This window comes from Trichoderma harzianum, assembly GCF_003025095.1.
Source record: "Trichoderma harzianum CBS 226.95 unplaced genomic scaffold M431scaffold_25, whole genome shotgun sequence".
NCBI lineage: Eukaryota > Fungi > Ascomycota > Sordariomycetes > Hypocreales > Hypocreaceae > Trichoderma > Trichoderma harzianum.
In genome coordinates, this window is record NW_020209273.1 from 70,347 (window position 1) to 91,959 (window position 21,613).

The 21,613-nt window shown below is 46.8% G+C and overlaps 11 protein-coding genes across 11 annotated transcripts; 3 read left to right on the plus strand and 8 right to left on the minus strand.

Annotated features, from left to right (window-relative positions):
- Positions 1–635: 635 nt before the first annotated feature.
- On the minus strand, positions 636–1,205 carry M431DRAFT_535541 (hypothetical protein; the record flags this gene model as incomplete). Its single annotated transcript, XM_024920962.1, has 4 exons — positions 1,016–1,205; positions 869–964; positions 752–816; positions 636–698 (listed from the first exon to the last, which is right to left on the minus strand). Exons 1-4 carry the CDS (start codon positions 1,185–1,187, stop codon positions 636–638), a joined length of 396 nt encoding a protein of 131 aa, XP_024768068.1. The 5' UTR covers positions 1,188–1,205.
- A 1,113-nt stretch (positions 1,206–2,318) lies between these two features.
- Positions 2,319–2,806, plus strand: M431DRAFT_10849 (hypothetical protein; the record flags this gene model as incomplete). Its single annotated transcript, XM_024911682.1, has 2 exons — positions 2,319–2,624; positions 2,732–2,806. 2 exons carry the CDS (start codon positions 2,319–2,321, stop codon positions 2,804–2,806), a joined length of 381 nt encoding a protein of 126 aa, XP_024768069.1.
- Positions 2,807–3,896: 1,090 nt separating this feature from the next.
- On the minus strand, positions 3,897–4,864 carry M431DRAFT_535543 (hypothetical protein). The gene is made up of 2 exons (XM_024920963.1): positions 4,586–4,864; positions 3,897–4,520 (listed from the first exon to the last, which is right to left on the minus strand). Exons 1-2 carry the CDS (start codon positions 4,754–4,756, stop codon positions 4,266–4,268), a joined length of 426 nt encoding a protein of 141 aa, XP_024768070.1. The 5' UTR covers positions 4,757–4,864; the 3' UTR covers positions 3,897–4,265.
- Positions 4,865–6,875: 2,011 nt separating this feature from the next.
- M431DRAFT_128114 (hypothetical protein) lies at positions 6,876–8,311 on the minus strand (the record flags this gene model as incomplete). The annotated part of the gene is made up of 2 exons (XM_024912360.1): positions 8,228–8,311; positions 6,876–8,156 (listed from the first exon to the last, which is right to left on the minus strand). Exon 2 carries the CDS (start codon positions 8,085–8,087, stop codon positions 6,876–6,878), a length of 1,212 nt encoding a protein of 403 aa, XP_024768071.1. The 5' UTR covers positions 8,088–8,156; positions 8,228–8,311.
- M431DRAFT_100136 (hypothetical protein) lies at positions 8,210–8,663 on the minus strand (the record flags this gene model as incomplete). Its single annotated transcript, XM_024911168.1, has 2 exons — positions 8,210–8,318; positions 8,371–8,663. Coding segments are annotated over 2 exons (402 nt in total), but the record flags the coding sequence as incomplete, so codon positions are not given.
- Positions 8,664–9,975: 1,312 nt separating this feature from the next.
- On the plus strand, positions 9,976–10,998 carry M431DRAFT_100033 (hypothetical protein; the record flags this gene model as incomplete). Its single annotated transcript, XM_024911154.1, has 3 exons — positions 9,976–10,005; positions 10,067–10,480; positions 10,549–10,998. 3 exons carry the CDS (start codon positions 9,976–9,978, stop codon positions 10,996–10,998), a joined length of 894 nt encoding a protein of 297 aa, XP_024768073.1.
- Positions 10,999–11,353: 355 nt separating this feature from the next.
- M431DRAFT_487643 (hypothetical protein) lies at positions 11,354–12,494 on the plus strand (the record flags this gene model as incomplete). The annotated part of the gene is made up of 2 exons (XM_024916494.1): positions 11,354–12,084; positions 12,158–12,494. 2 exons carry the CDS (start codon positions 11,354–11,356, stop codon positions 12,492–12,494), a joined length of 1,068 nt encoding a protein of 355 aa, XP_024768074.1.
- Positions 12,495–12,730: 236 nt separating this feature from the next.
- Positions 12,731–14,602, minus strand: M431DRAFT_487644 (hypothetical protein; the record flags this gene model as incomplete). The annotated part of the gene is made up of 4 exons (XM_024916495.1): positions 12,731–13,606; positions 13,678–13,869; positions 13,940–14,228; positions 14,292–14,602. The coding sequence occupies 4 exons, from the start codon at positions 14,600–14,602 to the stop codon at positions 12,731–12,733; spliced, it is 1,668 nt and encodes a 555-aa protein (XP_024768075.1).
- Positions 14,603–15,272: 670 nt separating this feature from the next.
- Positions 15,273–16,943, minus strand: M431DRAFT_501112 (hypothetical protein; the record flags this gene model as incomplete). Its single annotated transcript, XM_024917985.1, has 4 exons — positions 15,273–16,064; positions 16,118–16,261; positions 16,314–16,805; positions 16,884–16,943. The coding sequence occupies 4 exons, from the start codon at positions 16,941–16,943 to the stop codon at positions 15,273–15,275; spliced, it is 1,488 nt and encodes a 495-aa protein (XP_024768076.1).
- Positions 16,944–17,575: 632 nt separating this feature from the next.
- M431DRAFT_128125 (hypothetical protein) lies at positions 17,576–19,957 on the minus strand. The gene is made up of 2 exons (XM_024912361.1): positions 19,155–19,957; positions 17,576–19,082 (listed from the first exon to the last, which is right to left on the minus strand). The coding sequence occupies exons 1-2, from the start codon at positions 19,917–19,919 to the stop codon at positions 17,763–17,765; spliced, it is 2,085 nt and encodes a 694-aa protein (XP_024768077.1). The 5' UTR covers positions 19,920–19,957; the 3' UTR covers positions 17,576–17,762.
- A 404-nt stretch (positions 19,958–20,361) lies between these two features.
- Positions 20,362–21,423, minus strand: M431DRAFT_100038 (hypothetical protein; the record flags this gene model as incomplete). The annotated part of the gene is made up of 2 exons (XM_024911155.1): positions 20,362–20,779; positions 20,846–21,423. Coding segments are annotated over 2 exons (996 nt in total), but the record flags the coding sequence as incomplete, so codon positions are not given.
- Between the last annotated feature and the right edge of the window lie 190 nt (positions 21,424–21,613).

A 21,613-nucleotide genomic window follows, 5' to 3' on the forward strand; every position in this document is an offset into this window, starting at 1 on the left:
TGGAGGCCTGACGCGATGCAGATGAAACAATATTACCCCAGACTTCAGTGCCAGGCGTGTGCCGACATCCGTTTAGGCGTAACCCAAGCTTCAGGCACCGCCCAATCAGGGAATGCGGAAACAAAACATGCAACACTACCGAAAGTTTAATACCTAACGGCAGTTTGTTACAAGTGACGAGCAGGCCATGAGAGGCTGGTTCTCAATAGCCCGGATGTGCTGATCCTTGGACCGGGGCTGAGACAAGCTTTTGGCGCTGAAATCCCCGTCTTGGATGCCATCCCCGCTATTTTGGCTTCCGGCCCCTGCCAAGCCGGGTCTCTCGTCGGCTCGTCGGCCGTCATCCTATTCTTGGAAATTCCAGGGTTCGTCCAATATCACCGTGATCTTGGTTTATTTAACCTTTTGGCTCTTGATTATGAGTACCTTCGTTTGTCATTCATCAAGTGCACCTCACCTCAAGCCTCTTAGACCAGAGGCCGATATCGGTAAATCACATCACATGCAAGTTACGAATAGATCATAGGTACGTCCATGTATTACGGATCTAAGTTGGCTGTCTGGTGTACCTATACATTTTTGCGGCCCCTCGGCCACTCGCCCCTTCAACAGTGTCCTTCCCTCGAATGAGTCTTTTACTCGTAGACATTGATGGTGATCGGTACATTGAAGTCGAGGTCGCCAATGCAAATTTGGAACTATCTCATGTGTGAGATGATGACTTTGGTGAACAGGAGGATCTTCAACTTACGCCGTTGTTGTTGTTGCAGCAAATAATCGTTTCCGTGCAAGCAGTGGTGTTGGAACAAGTTTGGCCTGCTCAGTGTTAGAATTATCCTGGATGGCAAAGGCATAGCTCATCACTCACCGCCGTTGCCGTCGCTGCTGCAACAGTATGGGCTACCGGCAGAGCAGGCGTTTACCTGGGTGTTCGTGCCCGAGCCACTGCAGTCGCTGCTACCTTCTGTAGTTTGAGTAAGTTTGGCATGATTATCGCAGACTCTTCAAAACTTACTACCCATCTTGTTGCTGTTCTTGTTGCGGGCCGGGAACTTCGGAAACGGGATGTCTCCCATACTAGGCACACGGCGTTCAATGGCTCGAGGCTCAACCTCGGGCCCTTGGACCGGAGACGCCATAACGCCGTTGAGGGCGACGAGAGCATAAAAGATGATAGAGGCATACATGGTTGAGATGTAAAGAGTGATAATAGTGAGCTGGTAGAGCAAATAGAAGCGGTAAAGTGTACTGTAGCGAAAGACGATTCAGAAAGGTCTGAGTGTGTTGATTGAGGTGAATGAAAATGGATAGACAGGAGGCCTATTTAAACGAAAACTTTCTGCTTTCACAGACCACCTCTAAGTTCCATCAGTCGGCTAAATTGATTTTACAATAATAAACGACTGCATAACATCCAGAGAGTTAAATGCTGCAGGATCTACAAACATGACTAGTCACGTACATCTGTTGGGCTCGTATATGTGTATGCAAAGTAGAGAGGTAAATGCCACAAACGGTGACTCGAAAATATTACCAAATTGTTGGACGATTCTAACGATGGCTCGTCAACGTTGGAAATTTGTTGAACGTCTCCAGCAGTGACCCATACACCATGCACAATTGTTGAACGCCTCCAACAGCTCAGCGTAGCACACATACCGAGATTATCCAAGTTTATCCAAGATTATTCACACCTCCTGAAACTTTGAGTCAATGTTTATACGAGACCAGCTGAATATCTCGGGGCATCAGGATGTCGTCAAGCAGATACGATGCTACATCACTACATATCTAAGCAGCTACGAGATGCTTCCTGCTATTGGGAGGCCTTTACCGCACAAACTGTCGACATTTCGGGATCCCAGGAGACCAAAATCCCACAGACCGACCCAGGCCGTGCCTCAATGCAGCCTCCGAGCTTCTCTCCCACCAGGCTTGACCAATTGTGTGAATATGCTGGCATACAAAGCAGGAACAGACTTTAAGTAGTTTCATTTCATTTGATCTTACCTGCGTTAGAGCTGCAGAAATAAGTTCAATAGACATGCATGGATATGCGCCATACATCAGATCCTCAGTCATTTCACTCTTTCAGCTCGTCGCCACTTCGTATCGGCTGCATTTTGTGTTTTGAAAAGGCGAAGACTCTCTAAAGACCTAACAATAACTCTGAAGAGAAAACTATAAGAGGGACTCCTTCCCTACCTTGAGTATTCCTCTTCACTCTCAACCATCAGTCTCAACCATCACTCAGCAAGCAATCATCAAAACAACCACTCTCACTCTTCTCTCAAATTAAAACACTTCAAACCGCCAACATGCAGGTTACTTCTATGCTCGCTCTTCTCTTCACCGTTGCCACTGGCGCTCTTGCAGCTCCCGGTCACGCAGCTCCTCCTCCTCCTCATATTCCTCCCCCTCCCCCTCCCCCTCCCACCAACCAAAACACCAACACCAACAACAACTATCAATCCAATAGCTGTGGCAACGGCGCTTCGCCTTACTGCTGCAGTGCTACAGCTGATGGACTAGGCGAGAACTACTGGAAGTGCTCTGATCTCAATGATGTGTGCAACGACGTCATTGTTTGCTGCAACAACAATAGCAACAACAACAACCAGCAGGTATGTCCTACGACAAGTTCAATCCAGACCAACTATGCGGCAGCTACGGCGTGCATTGATGTCCATAAATCATCGCCATGTGAGACATCGCCATTGACCGCAAATAGGGAAAGCAAAACAACATCGACACCGGCAACCAGTCTTGCAGTGCCTTCGGACAACAGAAGGTCATCTACGTCTAAGCTTGCCTGCAGAGGCTCCAAGTCGGCAATGGCTATCTTATTTGCTTGTATCTTAGTCTTATAAGGCGCTTCTTGTCCAAGTTTGTCGGCTATGGGCTGCGGTGACGGGTTTGAGAAAATGGGCAGTGGCATGTGGAACGGTGAAAAATTGCTTTCTCTTCTATTTGGGTTGTAGCAGGTTGGCTCTTCTGAGGCAGTCTTTACAGCCCGCTCACTTTCCTTAAGCTTATTTAAACCGATATAATTATTACAACCAAAAGCCAAAAATCGGTTGCCTTAATTCTTTGTCCAACCTGCATTGTGATGACAGTGTATCCAAGTACATTACAGACATTGCTCAGCTAATGCCGCCCTCTCCAGCACGTCGCTTGACATGTCGATGATTTGAACGGTAGATCAATTCTAATGGTGGGCTCTCACCCATTGTGGCTAAGCTCACAAATGCCCAAACTGCTGTCAACTACAAGGCGGTGCTTATCTAGACCCTGGTTTGCGGTGCAGTGAATTTAGCGCAGCGTCCAATGATCTCCAAACATGCGACCTGTGACTCAAGATGTATCATAGTGCGCTAAAGACAACCTTGATCTCAAGAAAAAGCTTTATAAGACCTCAACCGTCAATTACATATAGTTGTGCGCGGCTAATGTCGTCTATCTCTGTTCTATAATACTAAGCGCGGCAACTGGATGTCCCTTGAACTTAGCTGAATGTACAAACGAGTACTCAGTATAGTGACTAATAGACAGAAAAATTTGGTCACTTCACTTATATGCCGGTAATTGACGGCTCATCTGTAAGCAGCGTGCACAGTCCAGTGCACGCAAAGCTGAATGCGTGCAAGGGTGGCTGGGTTCTAGCTGCAACACTTGGCTTCAAACAATGGTTTTGTAACTCTATTCAGAGCATGATGAGACATTTGCTAAAATATGGGCGCCCAGTTATACCGCCGCCTGACAGCTTGTCGGCACCCCAGATTCCCGACAGATATTCGAGATTAATCTTCAATGCGCTTATGGGGCGATTGAGTGCAGTTCTCGTTTCTACAGAGGATATTCTACCGCCAGTTGACAAGAGCCGTGAGAAAAGGATAGCAGGTTCTCGTTACCTGTAGTTGGATACTTGACACTACCTATTGATCTACAATACATCTTCATGAGAAGATGTAACTGAAGCAATTATACCGAGGAAATAACTTGAATTGAATCGCGCTTATAAAAATTGATAAAAACCACTGCCCTGTAAAAATATTCCAGCTCTTGGGGTATCGGAAAGTGTCTGCCATTCTGTGCCTCGTTCCATTCCTCTGGAGTGGACGAGGATCTGATTGCGTTGAGCTGCATGCGTTGCAAGTGTCGTCTTCCCACACATACATATCTCAATTCCAATCATCTGCAACGAGTTATATGCCAATGGCAGGGATATAACTCAATTTAGATATCGGACTTCATGAATGCTCCAGCTAATGTGCGCCTGCGTCTGAGTATACCATGCCGGGATTGGGCCTGTACGGCTCGGACGAGCCCTTCAAGAGGGCCTCGCGCTGTGCCAACTCCTTCTCATTCTGGATCAAGACGCAGCAATTGCACCAGCAAGACTTGCAAAAGTCTCCGAAGCAACCACCCTCAAGGCCATGTTTTTCGCGAATGTCTCCTCGTTGCATCGTGGTGGGGATACACGTAAGGCCGCAGTGCGCAAGACAAGCGAAGATGACACACTAGAGATAGGACACTGTTAGTTTATGTATGCTTAGAGAATTATTGTATCAAAGGGAACACTTACAGATGCATTACAACATGAGTAGTCATTCAAATTGCCATGCTTCATTCGGTGCTGAGTCTTTCCATAGGTAATGCAGGGACAAAAGGTCGTCTTAAAGCAAAGCCCACCGGGGCTGCAACAATCGAACAAGCCATTGGCCCAGGTAGTCTCGCTGTGCTTCTCCTTGGACATGTTGACTATTGATCAAAGGTAGTAAGGTGGGATATAAGAAATGAGCGAATGACTAGAAAGGAATTGGCTAGAGAGTAGTTGAAGAGAAGCAGTTGTGTAGACGGCAAGATGGCGAACAGCTTGAGATACAAAGACCTAGCATGTGCCAAGTATTATATATATAACAGATGCAATCTACCACCAATCGCTACGGCCCAACACGGCTCGGGCACGCAGTTTGCTTTTCAGCCTCAGATGGAGAACGAAATTAATCAGCCCCGACCCAGAATTCTAAATTAGGACTAAAAGTTTACGACGCGCCAAGTTTGTAGATGCCGAAAGACATGTCTACCTTGCGCTTAGTGGGTAAGGCTGAATCAACTTATTTTTGTTTACTTATATAAGTTAGTCCTGTAGGTAATGTCCGAACCGTTCCATGTAACGGAAATGAAAGCAGATGTACTAAGAGCGTTCAATCGGCATTTTCAAGCCATTGCTCCATATCAATGTTCGGCACTCAAACTGTTGAATTGCAGCGTCATAGTTTATGAAGCGTTCACGGTTGTAAACCCAGGGTCTCTTGTGATACAACGGCTTGGGCATCATGATCCCCGCAAACACGCATGATCGCTTCATAGATGCCACCATATTTAATTATGATTACTTAACTAGATGAGCGCTAAAATCTCATCTAAGCCCCCTTGGTTCCATTTCTACTCTCCAGAAACGCTAGAGCTGCATAGCCGTGTTACCGTGCTCCTACTGACATACAAAGGCTCAACCTAGCCCGTGTCTCAGGGTAGATGGAGGTGAAGTGACAAGGCTACTATACATCTCATCTTTAAATATAGACATCCAACTGTGGCAGGCTGAATTGGAGGATCTAAGAAACTAACATTAAGGGACAGCTAAGGTACTCATGATCGTTCCCGGAAGTATCCATGCTGAAGAGTGGAACCTAAGAAGCGTTCGTTTGTCTTTGTAAATCCGATGGACTTTCCACAAAACTACCGGCCCATGCGGGTCGGCCCTAGTTGTTGAATAAAAATTATTGAAAGAATGGGATTCGAGGTGCTCGTCACACGTTTCTCGTCGGACTCTGATGCCAGCTCGCTTACCTGTTTGTTTTACAGTGAGGCAAGGTTGATTCATTCAGATTTTTTGTCAATCAATACCATTTTTCACGATACACTAGGATGACCAAAAATAGCCGAAGAAACGCAAGATTGATTAATAGCGGCGTTGCTCCGTAATCAGCGTATCGTACTGTGACACGAACCTGCCCACCGCCCCATCTTGTCTTGCTTGCATTAGCTTCTTAAGCGTGCGGACTGATAGCAGTATTTCTTCCCCTCCATTCCTTTGGGATGATAGAAAAAGTTTTGCATCCGAAGTTGAGAACTTGACGGGACAGCGGGACGTTAATACTAACAGCTCATAAAGTTATGAGTGAGGAGGTAAAGTATTTTAGCAAAACACCAAGAACCACCCTTATGTAGGTACACTACAATGACTCTTAAGGGGCCTTCTACGGCAGAGGAACCGTAATCACTGCATACTTGGTGGTAGTTACAACGGATCTCGGAGCCTTGACCAGCTTCAATCCAGAGGTCTTGAGCAGCCCCTCCCACTGGCCCACCCTGTTGCCTATCGGTTCCTTCCATGCCTGCCTTGCTTCATGTTATCATGTCATGTTGAGATTCTGTAGTACCAGATTTGGTGGGGTTTCAACGCCAGCTATAATCGCATTGGATACTAGAATCATGGAGTTGGGTCCCAAGACTAACCGTGTCCGCCTCAAGATGCCCAGTGTTGTTCATTTCAATCGTGGAAATTGGGCGGAAGAGATATGCATGCACGCCTAAAATGGTACTCTGGCAGTTTACCCTTCACTCATTGAAGCCTGATGAAAGACGAACTTTAGTCTTCAATACGCGACGAAGACGACGAGGACGGCATTATCTTAGCTTCGTCAACCACCGTGATCTTGCCTTACAGAAGCAAGGTCTAATTGATAGAGGAAAGTTCTAGTAAAGGTTTGAAGGTGGCGCGATTGTTTATCGTTACCTTCTAAGCTTCAATCTCGACAGTATTTGCTAGCCTTAGCGTACGTGTAATGCAGAGCTCATTAGGCATGTTACTAACTTGATGAATGCCATGCACCAGACTCATCATATCCCTGTCCGGCAACCTCCCAATATCTCTCTATGAGCGAACTGCTCCACTCACAAACGGTCCCAGCTCCAGGCAGGTCTGCTGTGTTAGTAAAGGCTTGGGCTTCTTCAGACGAAGACCTGTCTGCTGTTATGTAAGGCTGCTGCGTCTGCGCGATACTATCCAAAGGTTTTAACCAGGAGGGACCAAGTCTCTCAGCCGCAGTGGCAGTATATTGATTGAACGTAGAATCGGGACTTGATCCATACGGTTGCTGACTCTCGATGGTGGTATCCGACATACCATCAAACTGACCTTGCGCCCTCGAAGAGGAACAAGATGAACTTGTCTGGGGCGTTTGTGCTGTATTTCGCATCTTCTCTATCACAGACAACGCTTGTGACCGAAGTACCTCGATATTATCCCAGCGGCGGCCCCGATGAACATCTGCATTGTTCTTCCAGTGATTGTAAGTTTCATCAATAATTTCCCACGGCAGAGTAAATGTCTCCCTGGACGGTGGGGATGACAGCGTGATGCAAATATCTAGCAAGAGATACGCCAAAGCATCCCATTCCACGTATGTCTGAAATAGCCACAGCAAACTACGGCCTTTGCTGTATTGACGCAAGGCATGTGCATGTTGCAGGACTTCTTCACAAGCCTTGCGATAACCGGCCCGTAAGGGAATTCCACGGTTTTGGTTAGCTCGCGGTTTACAAACAGCCAATTTTAAATTTGCAAGAATGAGTTGGCTGCTTTTAACCGCGACACAGTCCAGCGGAGCTCCCTTGTCACAATACGAAAGGTACTGCTTCTCAAGGCGCTCTCTAAACTGGTCTACTTCCCGGCATTTCTGCTCTTCATTCATTATACTGTAGCCGTTGCTTTGACAAAATCTGTCCGAAAAAACAATTCGCCGCGCAAAGTTGCTTACTTCAAACCGGACGAGACTGAATAACATCTCGCTTCGTCCCGGTTGTTGGCTCGGCAATTCGCGCATATCAGGATCCAAGCTCATATCACTGATGTTGAGCGGTAGCTCTGTACGAAGGCTCGGCTCAAGGATTAAAGGTTCACGGCCAAACTCTTCGGCGACTCGAACGTCCAAGGTGCAGATCTGCCACCACAATCGGCGGCGCATTTCAAGATCAAATGCACGCATACCGGGGATGTCCATGTGAAGATTTAGTTTCATTGCGTTGCCAATTGCGATCCCGATGAGAGAGGAGACATCGGGGCCATTTTGGTCTTGCCGTCCGCAAATCTTCAATAAAATAATACGTTAGACAATGACCCTATTCGTACTTTGCAGTTTCATCAAGAGATGATAATCACCAGGTATAGCAAGAATGCTTGTAAGGCGGTTATGTTCCGGGAGCTCCAGAAATTAATTCGTCTTAGCGATTCCTCAACCCCATTGCGAAACCTGAAACTCGTCAGTCCTTTCTAGTGATATACAGACAAGTTTAGTCACATACCGTTGCAACAAGACGGGTCTTTCTTCGTGAAGTTCTTGACGGCATTCCGCTGCTGGAATAGCTATTACTGTGGAATAATAGATTGCAAACAATAAACATTCCGTATCCGCATCTGGAATCTTTCGGCCTTGGCTGATACTCATAACCTGTCTTTGGATAGAGGGAACGTGAAAAATCTTGATTAGAGGGTCAACCACATCGAGATATGTCTGCCACAGGAACAAGATAGATGCAGGAGGGGGATGAGCCAATTCAAGAGGTTGTGACACGTCAACCGGGAAATTGAATGGCAATGACTGTAAGTGATGTGATCTTAATACTCGGGTAGAGGTATCGTTCTGACTTTGCTGCACTTGTAGATTATTTCGCGAAGAAGATGCGGTCGAATATGATAGGCTCGGGGCAGCATGCTACAGAGAGTTGTAAGTATATATAATTTAACGGAAAGCTTTTTGGTCTTTGCTGGACTCTTGCGATGTATGATTGGTAGTCGTGTTCATTGTAACTCTATCTGCTTGCTGCCTCTAGACTTACTTGTAGTATGCTCCCAATATGTGTTACTCTTTGATCCAGTGACTTCAAAGCACACTCAATAGAATGCACTCTGTTTGCTAGGTCGCCCTCTTCATCAGTACCAATATTTTGTCGCCTCGAAGGGTATTTGCATTGAAGCTTGGTGCGTGTGCAATAGGCGCATGGCAAAGACCTATCGCACTTGATCTTTCGGCGACGGCATTCAAGACATGAACGTCCCGACGCAATTACTCTGCGAGACATGAGTCCCGTCACTTATTTGTACCGTCGGATTGAGTAACTGTTGGTGTAGCCGTTGCTGCTAAGCGATTCAGTTAGCGCAGGTGAAGAACCGTGACAACAGTGGCCCTATTGTGAATCCTGTCTGTACTGAGTTCCATTTCAATGCTGACAAAAATTGTAACAAAGAATTGAACTCAATGAAACTGATAGAGATGGAACATCAGCTCGAGGCCAGTGGAACGCCAAATGACGCAGAGGTTCTAGTGGAGGTACGGAGGATGCTCCTATTGGTGAGAGCGGACTTGACGGACCTGTGTCCGCATTTCTAAGCAGAAACGCCATTCGATCGTGAAGGATTCAGTGGAGATCTGACCAATGAAAGCTTCCCAATTGATTGGATTTGGCAGGGGTTCATGGTTCATTGGGGGATCTCGTACCTGGAACAGATCTGAGTTCCTGTACGGGCGGCAACATCGTGGATATCGTAACTGCTGTCTAATATGCCTTTCTCGTAGACGATTGGTCTGTACTTGAACCGAATGACTGATAGTTGACCCACGAAGCTCTTGCATTCAGGTGTAATCCACCCCGTGTATACGGACATACTCTCCGCTCATTATCCTTCTAGTGATATGGTGACTTTGCTGCATCGGCGGGTCTTTTCGAGACCATTTACCGATATAAATACCAAGAAGATTCTCCTTGATCATTATGTCTTCTCAAAGGCGAACAAGGATTTTCAGTATTCAGCTCTAAAAGCATCACTATTTCGGCCAGATATCCGGCAGTAGCTCCTCACATAGAGCCAATCATTCTCATCTCCATTATTGACATAAGTTATCTTGCAAAATGACTTACAAGAATGTCGCTATCGTTGGTGTAAGTGACCACAAATCCCTGCGCCGCCCTTCATATTTATCACTTACTCAGTATTAATTAGGCAAGTGGGAGTATTGGCAAAATTATCCTCGAGGGCTTGATCGCAGCCGGCGGATTCACCATTACCGTCCTCTCTCGCAGGGATAGTTCTGCTACCTTCCCACCCGATATCTCTGTTTACAAGTCGGATTTCTCCGAAGGCGATCTGCAGTCCGCTTTCAAGGACCAAGATGTCGTCATTTCAGCCCTTGGTGCCACTGGCTTTGGCGAACAGAAGAAGCTTGTTGATGCCGCTATCGGTGCTGGAGTCAAGCGTTTCCTGCCTTCGGAATTTTCCTCCAGTAGTCAAGATTCTGCCGTTCTTCAACTGCTGCCCCTCTTCGGTCAGAAATCTGAAATGATAGAGTACCTCAAGACAAAACAATCTGCCGGCTTTTCTTGGACAGGGGTTGCCACCTCTCTCTTGTTCGATTGGGTAAGTCATGATCGAGATATTTATAGCATTACTAGATGGAACAAAATATTAAATGACCATCTTTACAGGGTCTGAGAAATGGATTTCTTGGGTACGATCTTGCTAACAAGACCGCTACTGTTTGGGATGGTGGTGATAAACGTTTTACTCTTACAAACGAAAAGGATCTTGGCATTGCCATTGCATCAGTGCTCAAGAATCCAGAGGAAACTTCTAACAAGTATCTCTTCGTTTCTTCTGTTGAAACCACTCAAAATGAGATCCTCGCTGCTCTGGAAGAGGCTACTGACGCCAAATGGACCGTCAACAACACTACCACCAAAGAGCAAGTAAACGAGGCTTTCCAGAAGCTAACCGCTGGTGACCTCAACGGCGCTTTCACTCTGGTTCGGGCAACTAGCTATAGCAATACACCTGGTCTCAAATCGAACTATGCTAGGGACGAGACATTGTCAAATGATCTTCTGGGACTGACGGCTTCCAGTGTTGCCGAGACTGTTAAGCGTGTTATTGCCTAAAAGATGAGCGTACTTTCTGTGGGGAAATCACAGGCTGTGCCCGGCTAAAGAAGTACTTTGGATCTCTGAAGATTTACATGCAGTCCCCGTTTCCCTAAGACAGAGATTTTTTTTGTTTTGAAATATTAAATCTTTTGGATTGCATTACGTTGACCTTGTGGGGTGCTCTATACTGTGAAGCTTCCTATTGGAAGGCAAACTGCATGCATCTGCATGTACTAGGTGCTGTGGTAAGCCCATCGAAACCACTCGTGTTCACCGCTTCATCTTCAATGTTATTCAAATCTCACGGTCGCAATTCACTGCTTCAGCAACTACTGACCACGCAAACGCCACCGAGCCGATTGACCACACAATGCCTCCATTCGAAAAGCCAAAGGGACCCTTCAATTCAAGCCAGCTTCGCGCTTGGTCAGACAACGTCGAACCGCAGATGCGCGACCTGCTTTGGGGAGATTATTGGCAGCGATTCAACACTATACAAATTCCAATATTCGGGCCAGATGTTTACTTCGAAAACGCACTGCATATAGCGAAACTCGCGAAAGGCCAGAAAGAAGGATTTGAGCGCAGGTTTGAAGCAGAGAATAAAAGGCGACAGGAACTGGCATCCAAAATGTTTACGGCTGCAATGCGGGCCATAGACGAGGATGAGACTTATTTATGTAAAAATGCTCGTGATAGAGTATCCGAGCTATGCCAGACCGGCTGCTATCTAGATTTTCTACGGCTCTTAATTGGCATTTCCCATGGCTGGGACGAGGATGCAGCACAAGATTCGCAATTGGACGACGACACTGGCAATCTCAGCGAGGAGACGCAGGACTCCACTGATCAAATACAAGACTCTGACGATGAAGAGACACGTGATGAGGCCCTATGGTTTGGCGACGATTACTTTGGGGCTCCTATGGATCGTCGAACGAGGGAAGAGCTGTTGGTGAGAATTTTAAGTCATTGTATGGGCGTATCTGCTCACGACCCATGCACGTCGCCTTCCCATGATACTGTCGGTCCTGAAAGTGATGTGTCTGTCTCGGAAAGGGAAAACGAAGAAGAGGAGGTACCGCATAGACAAGGAAAGAGGTCAGTGTTTTGTTGTGTTATGCAGATTCCCGCTGTATGATAGGCTTCCTTCTAATGCTTGAATGATCTATAGAAAGAGGGATCTATCCGACGATGATGTCCCCACTGCTCGTAGCCTTCGTCGAAAGCTGATGAGCGGCATAATACCCGATCAAAAAGACTTCCCATTAACCCCTCAAGGAGATATAGATTGGGAAGCGATTGACGATGAACTTTTATTCCCTAGTTCATCGGATGAATATGACTTTAGTGAATATGACTATGATGAAGATGATGGCGATGACGATGAAGAAGATGATGGTGATGACGAAGGCGATGAAGAAGAAGATCATGATGATGGAGATCAAGATAGTGGTGAAGATGGCGATGATGAGGGGAACGTTCCTATCAAAATCTCATTTTTTCTTTAGTATCAATGTTGGTAATTGAATCCGTGTCGCAAAGGTTTCCAGAAAAGACTGCATTAACCCTGCCACCTTTTGCCGCCGTCTGTACGCCTTGATTTGGTATCTATCGTATGTACTAGCTTTATGAATCCAATTTTGTGTAAAATATTAAAAGATTAATGTTTACTATCTAATATAAATAATGTCGGGATCTAGAATGAAACTTATACACGCTTATACCGCCTCTAAACTTCTCTCGCTTAGGACTGGTTAACTTTTCCCTGAGCCTGCAAAGCTAACAGTTCGTCCCTTATCTCATCCCAGAACGGGCAAATACTGTAGTCCACTTCGCCAACAACCGTCTCATTCGCGAGATACATCATTCCCAGACCTTTGTCCTTACCCTGATCTAAGTAGCGCGGCCAATCGCAGCCAGGAGTGCCTGTGGCAGCCATACTGTCCCACGAAGAGATGATCTCTTTACTTAGCTGTAACTCGGCTGAGGTCGAGGTGCAGTTCCCTCCCGGGGCAGGCAGTCCATCCAGCACGCCAAAGACAAAAGGAAGCTCAGCGGTGTGGGTAGCACCGAGAAAGCTGTGGACAAAGGGGGTATTTGGAACAGATGTCAGCCAGGTACAGGAAGGTGTGCGGTCAAAGAAATATGTGAAAACAGGGACTTTGTTGGCAATTCCCTTCTGAAGGCCTCTATATGCTGTACACTTGTAAGCGTAGTCGGTATAAACGGCACTTATGGCAGCATCAGCGGAGTTGGGGGCGGTGGCCGTTCGCGGAAATTTAGAGAGCGGGTAGGTTGAATTGACGCGCGATGCGAAGGGGCCAAACTGATAACTCAAGAAGTCGTCATAAGTGGCCTGAGTTTGGGTTGTCAAGTTCTTCGCGTAGGTGGCCAAGACGAAGAGCATGCCCTCTGTAGCGGTCGAGCCGAAGATAGACGGAACCTTGACGCCGGCTGATGCAGGCGCCTTTGGGATTACTTTGCCATCTACAAGAGGTCCCCAGCTGAATCCACGGCCGATGTGAGCTATAGGGCTGCCGATTGATGGTCCTACCCCGGCAGGCATCGCCAGAACGGCTTGCTGCATTTCGGCCACACTCTTAGAGTCGATGCAGGAGAACTAAAGCATGGTCAGATTCAGATTGAACAAAGATCATTAGAAGTGTGCAATGGTAACATCAAACCACTTACATCTGATGCCTTGCAGCCTAGAGTAGTGACGAACAGCTCGTTCCAGGGCTGAGCCTCGGCGATTGAAGCGAAGTCGCTACCACCTCCCGACTGCATAATGGCAGCACTAATGAGATCAGGCGCATCATTCAGGGTCGCGATAGTGAAAGTGTCGAAGGAGCCAGCTGATTGTCCGAAGAGCACCATTTTATCCTAGAGTCCATCGGAAGCATATCATTAGTGACTGGAAGAAAAAATGCAAATGGGATTGAGAAAATCTTACAGGGTCGCCGCCAAAGGATTCAATGTTTGCCTTAATCCACTTCAATGCCAGCAGCTGATCTTGAATGCCAAAATTGCCATTTATTCCAGCTTTTTGGACTGCCAAAAACCCCAGAGGCCCCTGGCGATAGTTGATATTGACTTGAATTACATTCTCAGCGGCGTAGCAACCTGTATACATCGCATTTGAAATGCCACCTGCTTCATTACTGCCACCATAAATCCAGATTTTGACGGGCAGCTTGGACTTATGGGGCTTGTGAGCCGGGACAAAGATGTCAAGGAAGAGGCTATGAGTATTGTCAGCAAAGGGAAAGGGCTACATATACAGAACAGATCGTGGCAACTCGTACCAATCCTCGGACTGTTTGCCCGTCTCGATAAAGGTCGTGCCAAACTGTGGACAGGCTGGGGCGGGCGTCGTCGCGTTTCGATCATGGTACACTCCTGTATAGGGCGCAGGAGCATGGAACCTTGTTGGAGGATTTGCGTACGGAATAGACAAGAAGAAGTTCACATCTGTCGTGCTACACTTTCCACCTAGCAAAGTTCCGTCTTTGGTCGTCACCACTGGGGTCGATTGCGACGGCTCTGTTGGGCACTCAGAAGCATAGCTTGGCACTGTAGCCAGAAATATGGCGAGTGCGAGAGATATGGACTTCATCTTGTCAGAAAATGGGCCAAGAAAAGATGAGTATTCAGTGCATGTAGAGTGAGTGTTTAGACAGACTGAGGGGGACAACCAGGCATTTAAATATTGAAGAAGATGAGCATCTACATTGATATAAATTTATAAGCTCAGGAGGAATTTGAGCCGCGATTGGGCTTCAGCCATCAGCAAAAGACTATGCTGAAAATGACCACAACTTTCACTTCACCACATGGTTGGCACTCAACAAAGAGCACCCCAATATAGGCATTTGAGGAGGGCTGTAGAGTCTCTGATTGGTCAACTCGCAAGGCTAGCCGAGTAGGGTATAGCATGATCTACATGTCAGCGCCGGTGCTGCATTCTAGTGTGTGTATAATATCGGAAGTGTCAGGCCGATGGATATCCAAGTAGTGCAAGTCTCACAGTCAGAATACAATGGAGTCTAGGTACCCGTCGTAAGAACAAGTAATTTGCTGCTCAAGTCTATCGTCTGAGTACTCCCAATATCGTAGGCTTTGCGATCCACGCAATTGCAAATATCTTGATCCTTGCCATGTGGGTAACCGTAACAAGGACTATATGGACATTGCACTGCCCCGGCGTTTGGGCTTTCGCAAAAGGGTTTTGGTACCATATCTCAATTAAAATTAAATAAATACTAATATAAATACTAGCCCGTCGGTCAAACAGGGAAGAATTCTCCAATAAGCCACATCTCACGATCTGAAAACGAGATGGCCGTCTGCTCTAACTTCATCGCCATCGATACAGCTAGTTGCATACCCATGCGCAAACCTATATCTCTCAAAACACACGCAATCCAGCCTCTCTGGTTCCTAGGAGTAGTACTTAGAGATCCGGCTAGGAATAGTGGCCATAGCAACAAGTATCCGCCCGGTTTTGGTAGTATATCGGACTGTTCAACTTGGTGGACTCTATTCGAAGAGAGTCCATTGGGCCGGTCACCTAAAATGTATGCAACACTATAGCAAATGCCATTTGTCATTTCTGTGAGTATTTTGGCTGAATGCTGGAGATCGTTTCTGTCTTTGTCTGAGCTGTGTCTAATCATCGCGTTCATCTTTGATTCGTAAATCAGAATGCGGATCATCCGATAATTATTCCAAGTGGAAGCAACCCAGAGACCCGGGTATTCGTCATACTGTAGTTTGTGACTCTCGAAAGAATCGACCTTTGAGTCAAGGTTTCGGTAGGATTTAAATCTCCACGAGTCTGGAAGCCTCGTTTCCCACTCTGCAAGCTGGCGATCGACTGGATCTAGCATCGCGGCCACAGCTGCAGGATTGCGAATACCCTTTCGTTTAATCTCGGCCCGGACAGCTGCGAGGTGCTCGTTCAGTTCAGCGAAGATACTTAAAGAAGCCTCATCCCTCGTTTGACTAGGATGAGCCCATCGAGACCACGTCTTGAGAGCATAGGGCAATGGCTCCTGTAGTTGGTGACAAGTCATAATCTGTTACCGATTAGCACTTAATTAACCACCCAAGAATTGAACAAAGTCCGTACAATGAGGCGACGTAATTGAATAAACAGTATGGCAGATACTGCATTACGGAATTGGTTTGGTCCCCGGATCTCAACACATCGAGCTCCGGCGAAGATATGGTAGCGGAAAGACTCCATAGAAGTCGGGTCACCATTTGCGATCATCTAGTCGGAGAGTCAGTCCTGTTTGTTATCCATGACAGAAGAAGTTTTTTACCTCAAAGGTGCCCATCAGCATTACAGCCGCCAATGTGCTATCCGACTTCATGCCGGCTGAATCCTGGAGGTCAGTCTGTAATCGTTGGAGGGCCTTGCCGTATAGACGATACGCCTCGTGTTTCCACGGTGTTGAAGTTCCAGCATTCGCCAAAGCAGCGAGGCCCACCGCCGAAATGATGATACTAAGCGCTCCGGTGGGCGCTTCCCGTTGAAGGAGGACTGGCAGATGCTCATGAACCGCTGGAGGGACAGTGCCGGAGCTAGTCTTGGTATCAAATACGTATTGGTGGAGGAAGAAGGCTGTGGCCCTATCCGTAACTGCGGGCGATAAGTCAATAACTCTGCCTGTTGGCTGGCCACGGCGACCAATGATTGCTTGCTGGGAGGCGGGCGTGTGGTGCCGAAAGATGACGTCCGCTTTGGACGGGAAGCCTGGGCAAACCCATCCAGATTTGCGGCACTGAGAGCACGCAGGCCGCTGTTGGTCACACTACTTTCCAAGTTAGAATGTACAGATGCGCAACAAAGCTTTCATTGGCATAGCCAACATCTTAGGATGAATAAATACTCTAGTTCTGCGCAATTTACACGTGGCGCAAGCCATGCTAGGCTTTCCCGTGTTGACCATCTTGACTAGTCGTTCAGACAATTCAATATGTATACCTCAGTTGACATTAGAAGATCAACGTTGCAGATTTCTTGTGTCGGGACACCGATCTGTAGTGAAACATTAGATTACGCTAGTGGAAATGAGCTATGCGTACTGAAGGCTATGAAATAGTCTCCAAGCACAACCTCTTCCTGAGCAAGTGGGGGACAGAAAATAGGAGCGTAATACAAACTAAGAGGAACCACATTTATGTGCGCGTAATCTATCTTTGTGTGCGAAGCTACAGCTTACAAGGAGATGCTAGTACTCAATACGTGGAGCATTCAATTAGCTATGTACCCACGCAGGAGAAGAAATGATCCGTGTTGGACTAGAAACTCAATTAGTTATCTTTTTCGATATACTTCGCATTGTAATTGGTGAATGACGATCAGGTGTTTAGGTCTCGAGTGTTAAGCGTGGGAGTTCTCCCGGAAGAAAGTGGCTTATGGGCTTGTGATTAAGTGGATTGAATCTCACAATTCGCCGTCGCTCACCAGGCAATTCCGGCTGTTGGCCCCAGTAATTGAAAAGGCCTACTTACCCAAAAAAAATTTTCTCGAAATTATTTGGATCAGAAGCAAATCAGGTAATAAGAAATGGAGATTGTAGGCAATTCTTCATATTCTCCTTGATGCACGAATCTTCGGTTGATGGCAGCTGTTGCAAAAGACGCCCTAGGAACTCATACAGGTCAAGCAACTAAAAACAGTAGCCCATTGCGGTATAGATGTGGGTTACCCAATTATGAGACGTGACATGCTCGTAAGTCGTAAACCAGCTAGCAATTATCTTCTTTCAGGCCAAATATAATATCTCAGCTGGGATACTATCATCGTTTGCGATTTCACCATCCATAATCCCATGCACATAGCAAGTTCCAAAGACTTGGTGAAGTTGCTTTTTTCCTTGTCCCAAGATTACCTCCTGTGTTGTTGCCACTGGTCTGAGAATGAACGGCATTTGGCCACCAAATAGGCACCATACCTCATCTCCAATTTGAGTCTCGGGGGGGCCGAGGCCCAAATACCCCGAATCCGTCACAAAAAAGGTTGTATTTAGAGTCAAGCCATTGATCCACTGTTCGACCAGATAATCAGACTGCGAGTACTGACCCCATTTCGTGTCCGCTGTCGTTTGAAATCTCTTGTCGAGCTGTAGCACAGCCTCTCGGTCTGCCTGAGAGAGGCCTTCCGGATGAAATATGGATTTCAGAGAGCTATGGCAATAGCCCACGAAAGCTTCATAGCTCTCTGCGCCTTTAGATCTTGCAGATATCGCTATTCCTGCAGTTTCTGACATATGGAGTGTCATGTCCCAGCAGAGGCATTTCCAGAACGCTTCAAAGTAAGAGCACCCGGAACGATACATCCTCGATGGATCGCGGTGAAGTCCCGTAAGGAGAAACCAGTCACAATATGCCTTACGTTTCTCATTGGGCTCGTTTCCCTGACATATTTTGCCCACTGATGCAACTCTATCGCCCCGACGCCCGCAGACTTCCAGGATGCGGTTATCTAAGCGAGGAACTATTTGGAAGTGATCCGAGCCATGGGTTGGAAAAACTTTGAACGGCTGCTGGCTCCATTGATAGACGTTGAGCTGATCAGCGAGCGCACTAGCTGCAGTCCAGTCTACACACCATGAAGGAAGATTGGGACAGGCATGCTTTTGAAGTGGGAAATGTAGGGGAAAGAGAGATTGGGTCCCAATGGCAGTAGAAATGGCTGCCTGACAATAGATGGTTTCGGTTGCGGCTCTGTAATTAGGGACAATGGGTTGCCCCGACCATGTGTTAACAAGTCCTAAAACACCATGGACTTTATCCCGGTTATCTGTGGCATGCCGGGCGCGAAACGTGGTCAAGGTTTCCCAAAGTTCAACGTTAGTACCATCGCCATGGCTAGCTCTCATATTCTTGATATTGGTAAGAACACTCCCCAGCTGTCGGAAGCATTTCCTGACTCTGACGTTACAGCGAGAAAACAATTCGGAACAACAGGGCTCGAACATGTGGCAAGCAAGGGCAGCGAATGCCTCGAGTAGGCACGACATGTCGACTGATATAGGTCCGAAGACGAATTTGGCCTTGGGAGGAAGGATAATCTCTTGAACAGTCTACAGTGTATCATATGAGTCAGTACTAGCCAACAGATAGGAAACAAAAACGCGTCAATACTGAGGACTAACCCAAATTCTAGTCCACCAAGGACTGTCATAGAAAGGTGCAAGAGCATCAGTTACCAGACGACAATAATCCGAATATGTCGTGTAATAGGAAAATTCCTCTCCTGTCATGTCTATGAAGAGCGGTTGGTCCGAGAGATGACCACTGGACAATAGCCTGAGATTGGCGAATGCATGAAAAATCTGGTCGATTGAAGTCGAATCATTCTCATCCATGTTTGAGCGATCGGAGTCGGAATAAAACTCCTTCCAAAACCAGTCTATCGACTCGTCGTCACGCTCATCTCCGGTCCAATGCATTTCCCAAGTAGGTAACATATCTTCTGGCGGCTCGCCAATCCATATAACGGTTTGGTCGCATGTGGTATAGATGTTTCTCATTAGCTGTACCTGCTGAGAGCGCTCATCTAGGTCAGTTTGGTTGATGCAAAGAGCATCAATCCACAACACACGGGCTTCATCCTCCAGCCGAAGCCGGCAAAGGGCAGAATAGAGATTGAAGGTAACATCCACGATATACCCGTTTACGACGATTTCTCTTCTGTTATTCTCATCCCCCCACGTATAACTGAGTGCTTCGTAACTCGGGGTAGGGACAGACTGGAGAGAGACCCTATGGAGTGTGCATTGAAGCAAGGAAGAGCCTGAGCCGCATTCAAGATGGAGCATGCGTATTTCCTCGTCCTGGAAACTAAGTGGAGTAACATCTTTATAGATGTTAGATGCACCGGCAGTTGATCGAATGTTTATTCTCTTTTGCGGATTCATTATTCCAGGTTCATATAATAATAGCGCATAAAGAAGCGCGGGGTTCACGTGTGTGTTGAGCGGGAAGACAATCCTCATTCTGCTTGCACAGCCAGATGGTGGGGTATATGCAGGATTTTCGAAGGATGCACTACGCGGTTGGGGAGTGAGCTGAATATAGTGATCACAAATGGTTAATTTTTTTGCCTAAATTTTATTTGGGCGAGACAAAATCTTGACTTCTTAGCCAGGTTGGAAAATGATATGTTGTTGTCGTGTAGGTGATGTTAAGTATGACACTCTTTAGCCTTACTCTCTTCTTTTTTAGGATGCAATATTGAAAGAGTACAGGGGTAAATAATTTGTTACCTACTATAAATACATGTGGTTCCATACATCTCCCTTAATAAGTTGTAGACTGATTGTGGCCAGTTAGGATTGGGATTAAACCGATCCCTTCACGCTAATTGGCTTCTTTCAATGAAGTTTTGATGGTGCAATTGACCATAGCTGGTGGATATACTGTTGATCTCACAATATGTTTGAAAACAGGTCCATTTGGCCCACTCATGATGTACGCCAATGCAGGAATATTGAGAATGGCAAATTGTCGAACGTCTGTTAACGGATATTGCTCGTCTCCCCACTGCCCAAAGTAAGTCAGCCAGCTGGTCGGGGGGTTCGGTTGGCTCTTCGTTGCCAGCGGAGTGAACTTGTTGTTTTCTTCCGCAGAACGGTGGGGATTGAAGTCAAAGGTGTAGTTGTAGGCGAAGGCATTAGCAACTGGGTCCCATAATGTACCCATAGAAGTTTTGTCCTGTAAGAAGTTGGCTGGAATCACGGCCTCTAGAATTGCGGATAGGTTTAAATGCTCGAGGACACTGGAAGGAATGCCTGGTATTGACACTGAACTCAGGTTCAACGTAGGCAGCGGTGGAAGAGTAAACGGGATATTATGAGATCCCTTTGTAGCATAGTTCGCGTGGCCGCCGAACGCCGCAAATATGAGCGCTCTCTTCCCAATCTTCTGCAGCGCTCCATATGAGAAAGCCTCACCGCTGTCGCTATGCTGGGACAAGAATATCTCAGTCGGGATACCATTATGGAATGTGACCATGGAATGCTCCCAGTCACCAACGTGGAAGTCTTCAGGAATTCCGGCAGCGTGCCCACCATTGTTAAAAGCATAAAAGTAGAAGTAAAAAGCATCCACTATTGAGGAGTTGTCTGGATGCGTGCGAAGAACGATGGCACAAGAGACAGCGCCTACTGTTTCGCCTCGACTATTCGGTTTGACTCCGTGTACCCAAGACGGCTCCCGTGCGATATCTGTAATATCGTCTTTGGCGGTGAGAAAGACTGAAGTATTTCCAAGCTTGTTGAGTTCGTTCAAGTTGTTGAGTGTCAGCGAGTGTGGTTCTCCCTTTACTTTGGTGAAGTTGACTTTAGGAATCGTGTTGAGTAACTGCTTGCCAATGTCGGCGGGGAATAGGACTTCGCCTTCATCGAGTGCGACAATTGGAGCTATGAGAAGTTAGTTTTGTGAAGAGTTTATGAACAAAGGGATTGTAGCTTGCGCAGGAAAAGAAGAGCATGCAGACTGCTGGGCTCACCATATTCAAGGACAAATGCTGGCAGCTTGGGGGCTTCATGATGGCTGACAGGAGGCGAGGCACCTGCTGCGCAGGCAGCAAGAGCTGTGCCGACCAAAGCAG

Excerpts from the sequence above, each read along its gene's own strand:
- M431DRAFT_535543 (XM_024920963.1), bottom strand. The coding sequence starts at position 4,756 with ATGTCCAAGGAGAAGCACAGCGAGACTACCTGGGCCAATGGCTTGTTC. Across the intron at positions 4,521-4,585 it reads ACTCATGTTGTAATGCATCT|TGTGTCATCTTCGCTTGTCT; the intron begins GTAAGTGTTCCC and ends TCCTATCTCTAG.
- M431DRAFT_128125 (XM_024912361.1), bottom strand. The coding sequence starts at position 19,919 with ATGAATCCGCAAAAGAGAATAAACATTCGATCAACTGCCGGTGCATCT. Across the intron at positions 19,083-19,154 it reads CTTGGTGGACTAGAATTTGG|ACTGTTCAAGAGATTATCCT; the intron begins GTTAGTCCTCAG and ends GATACACTGTAG.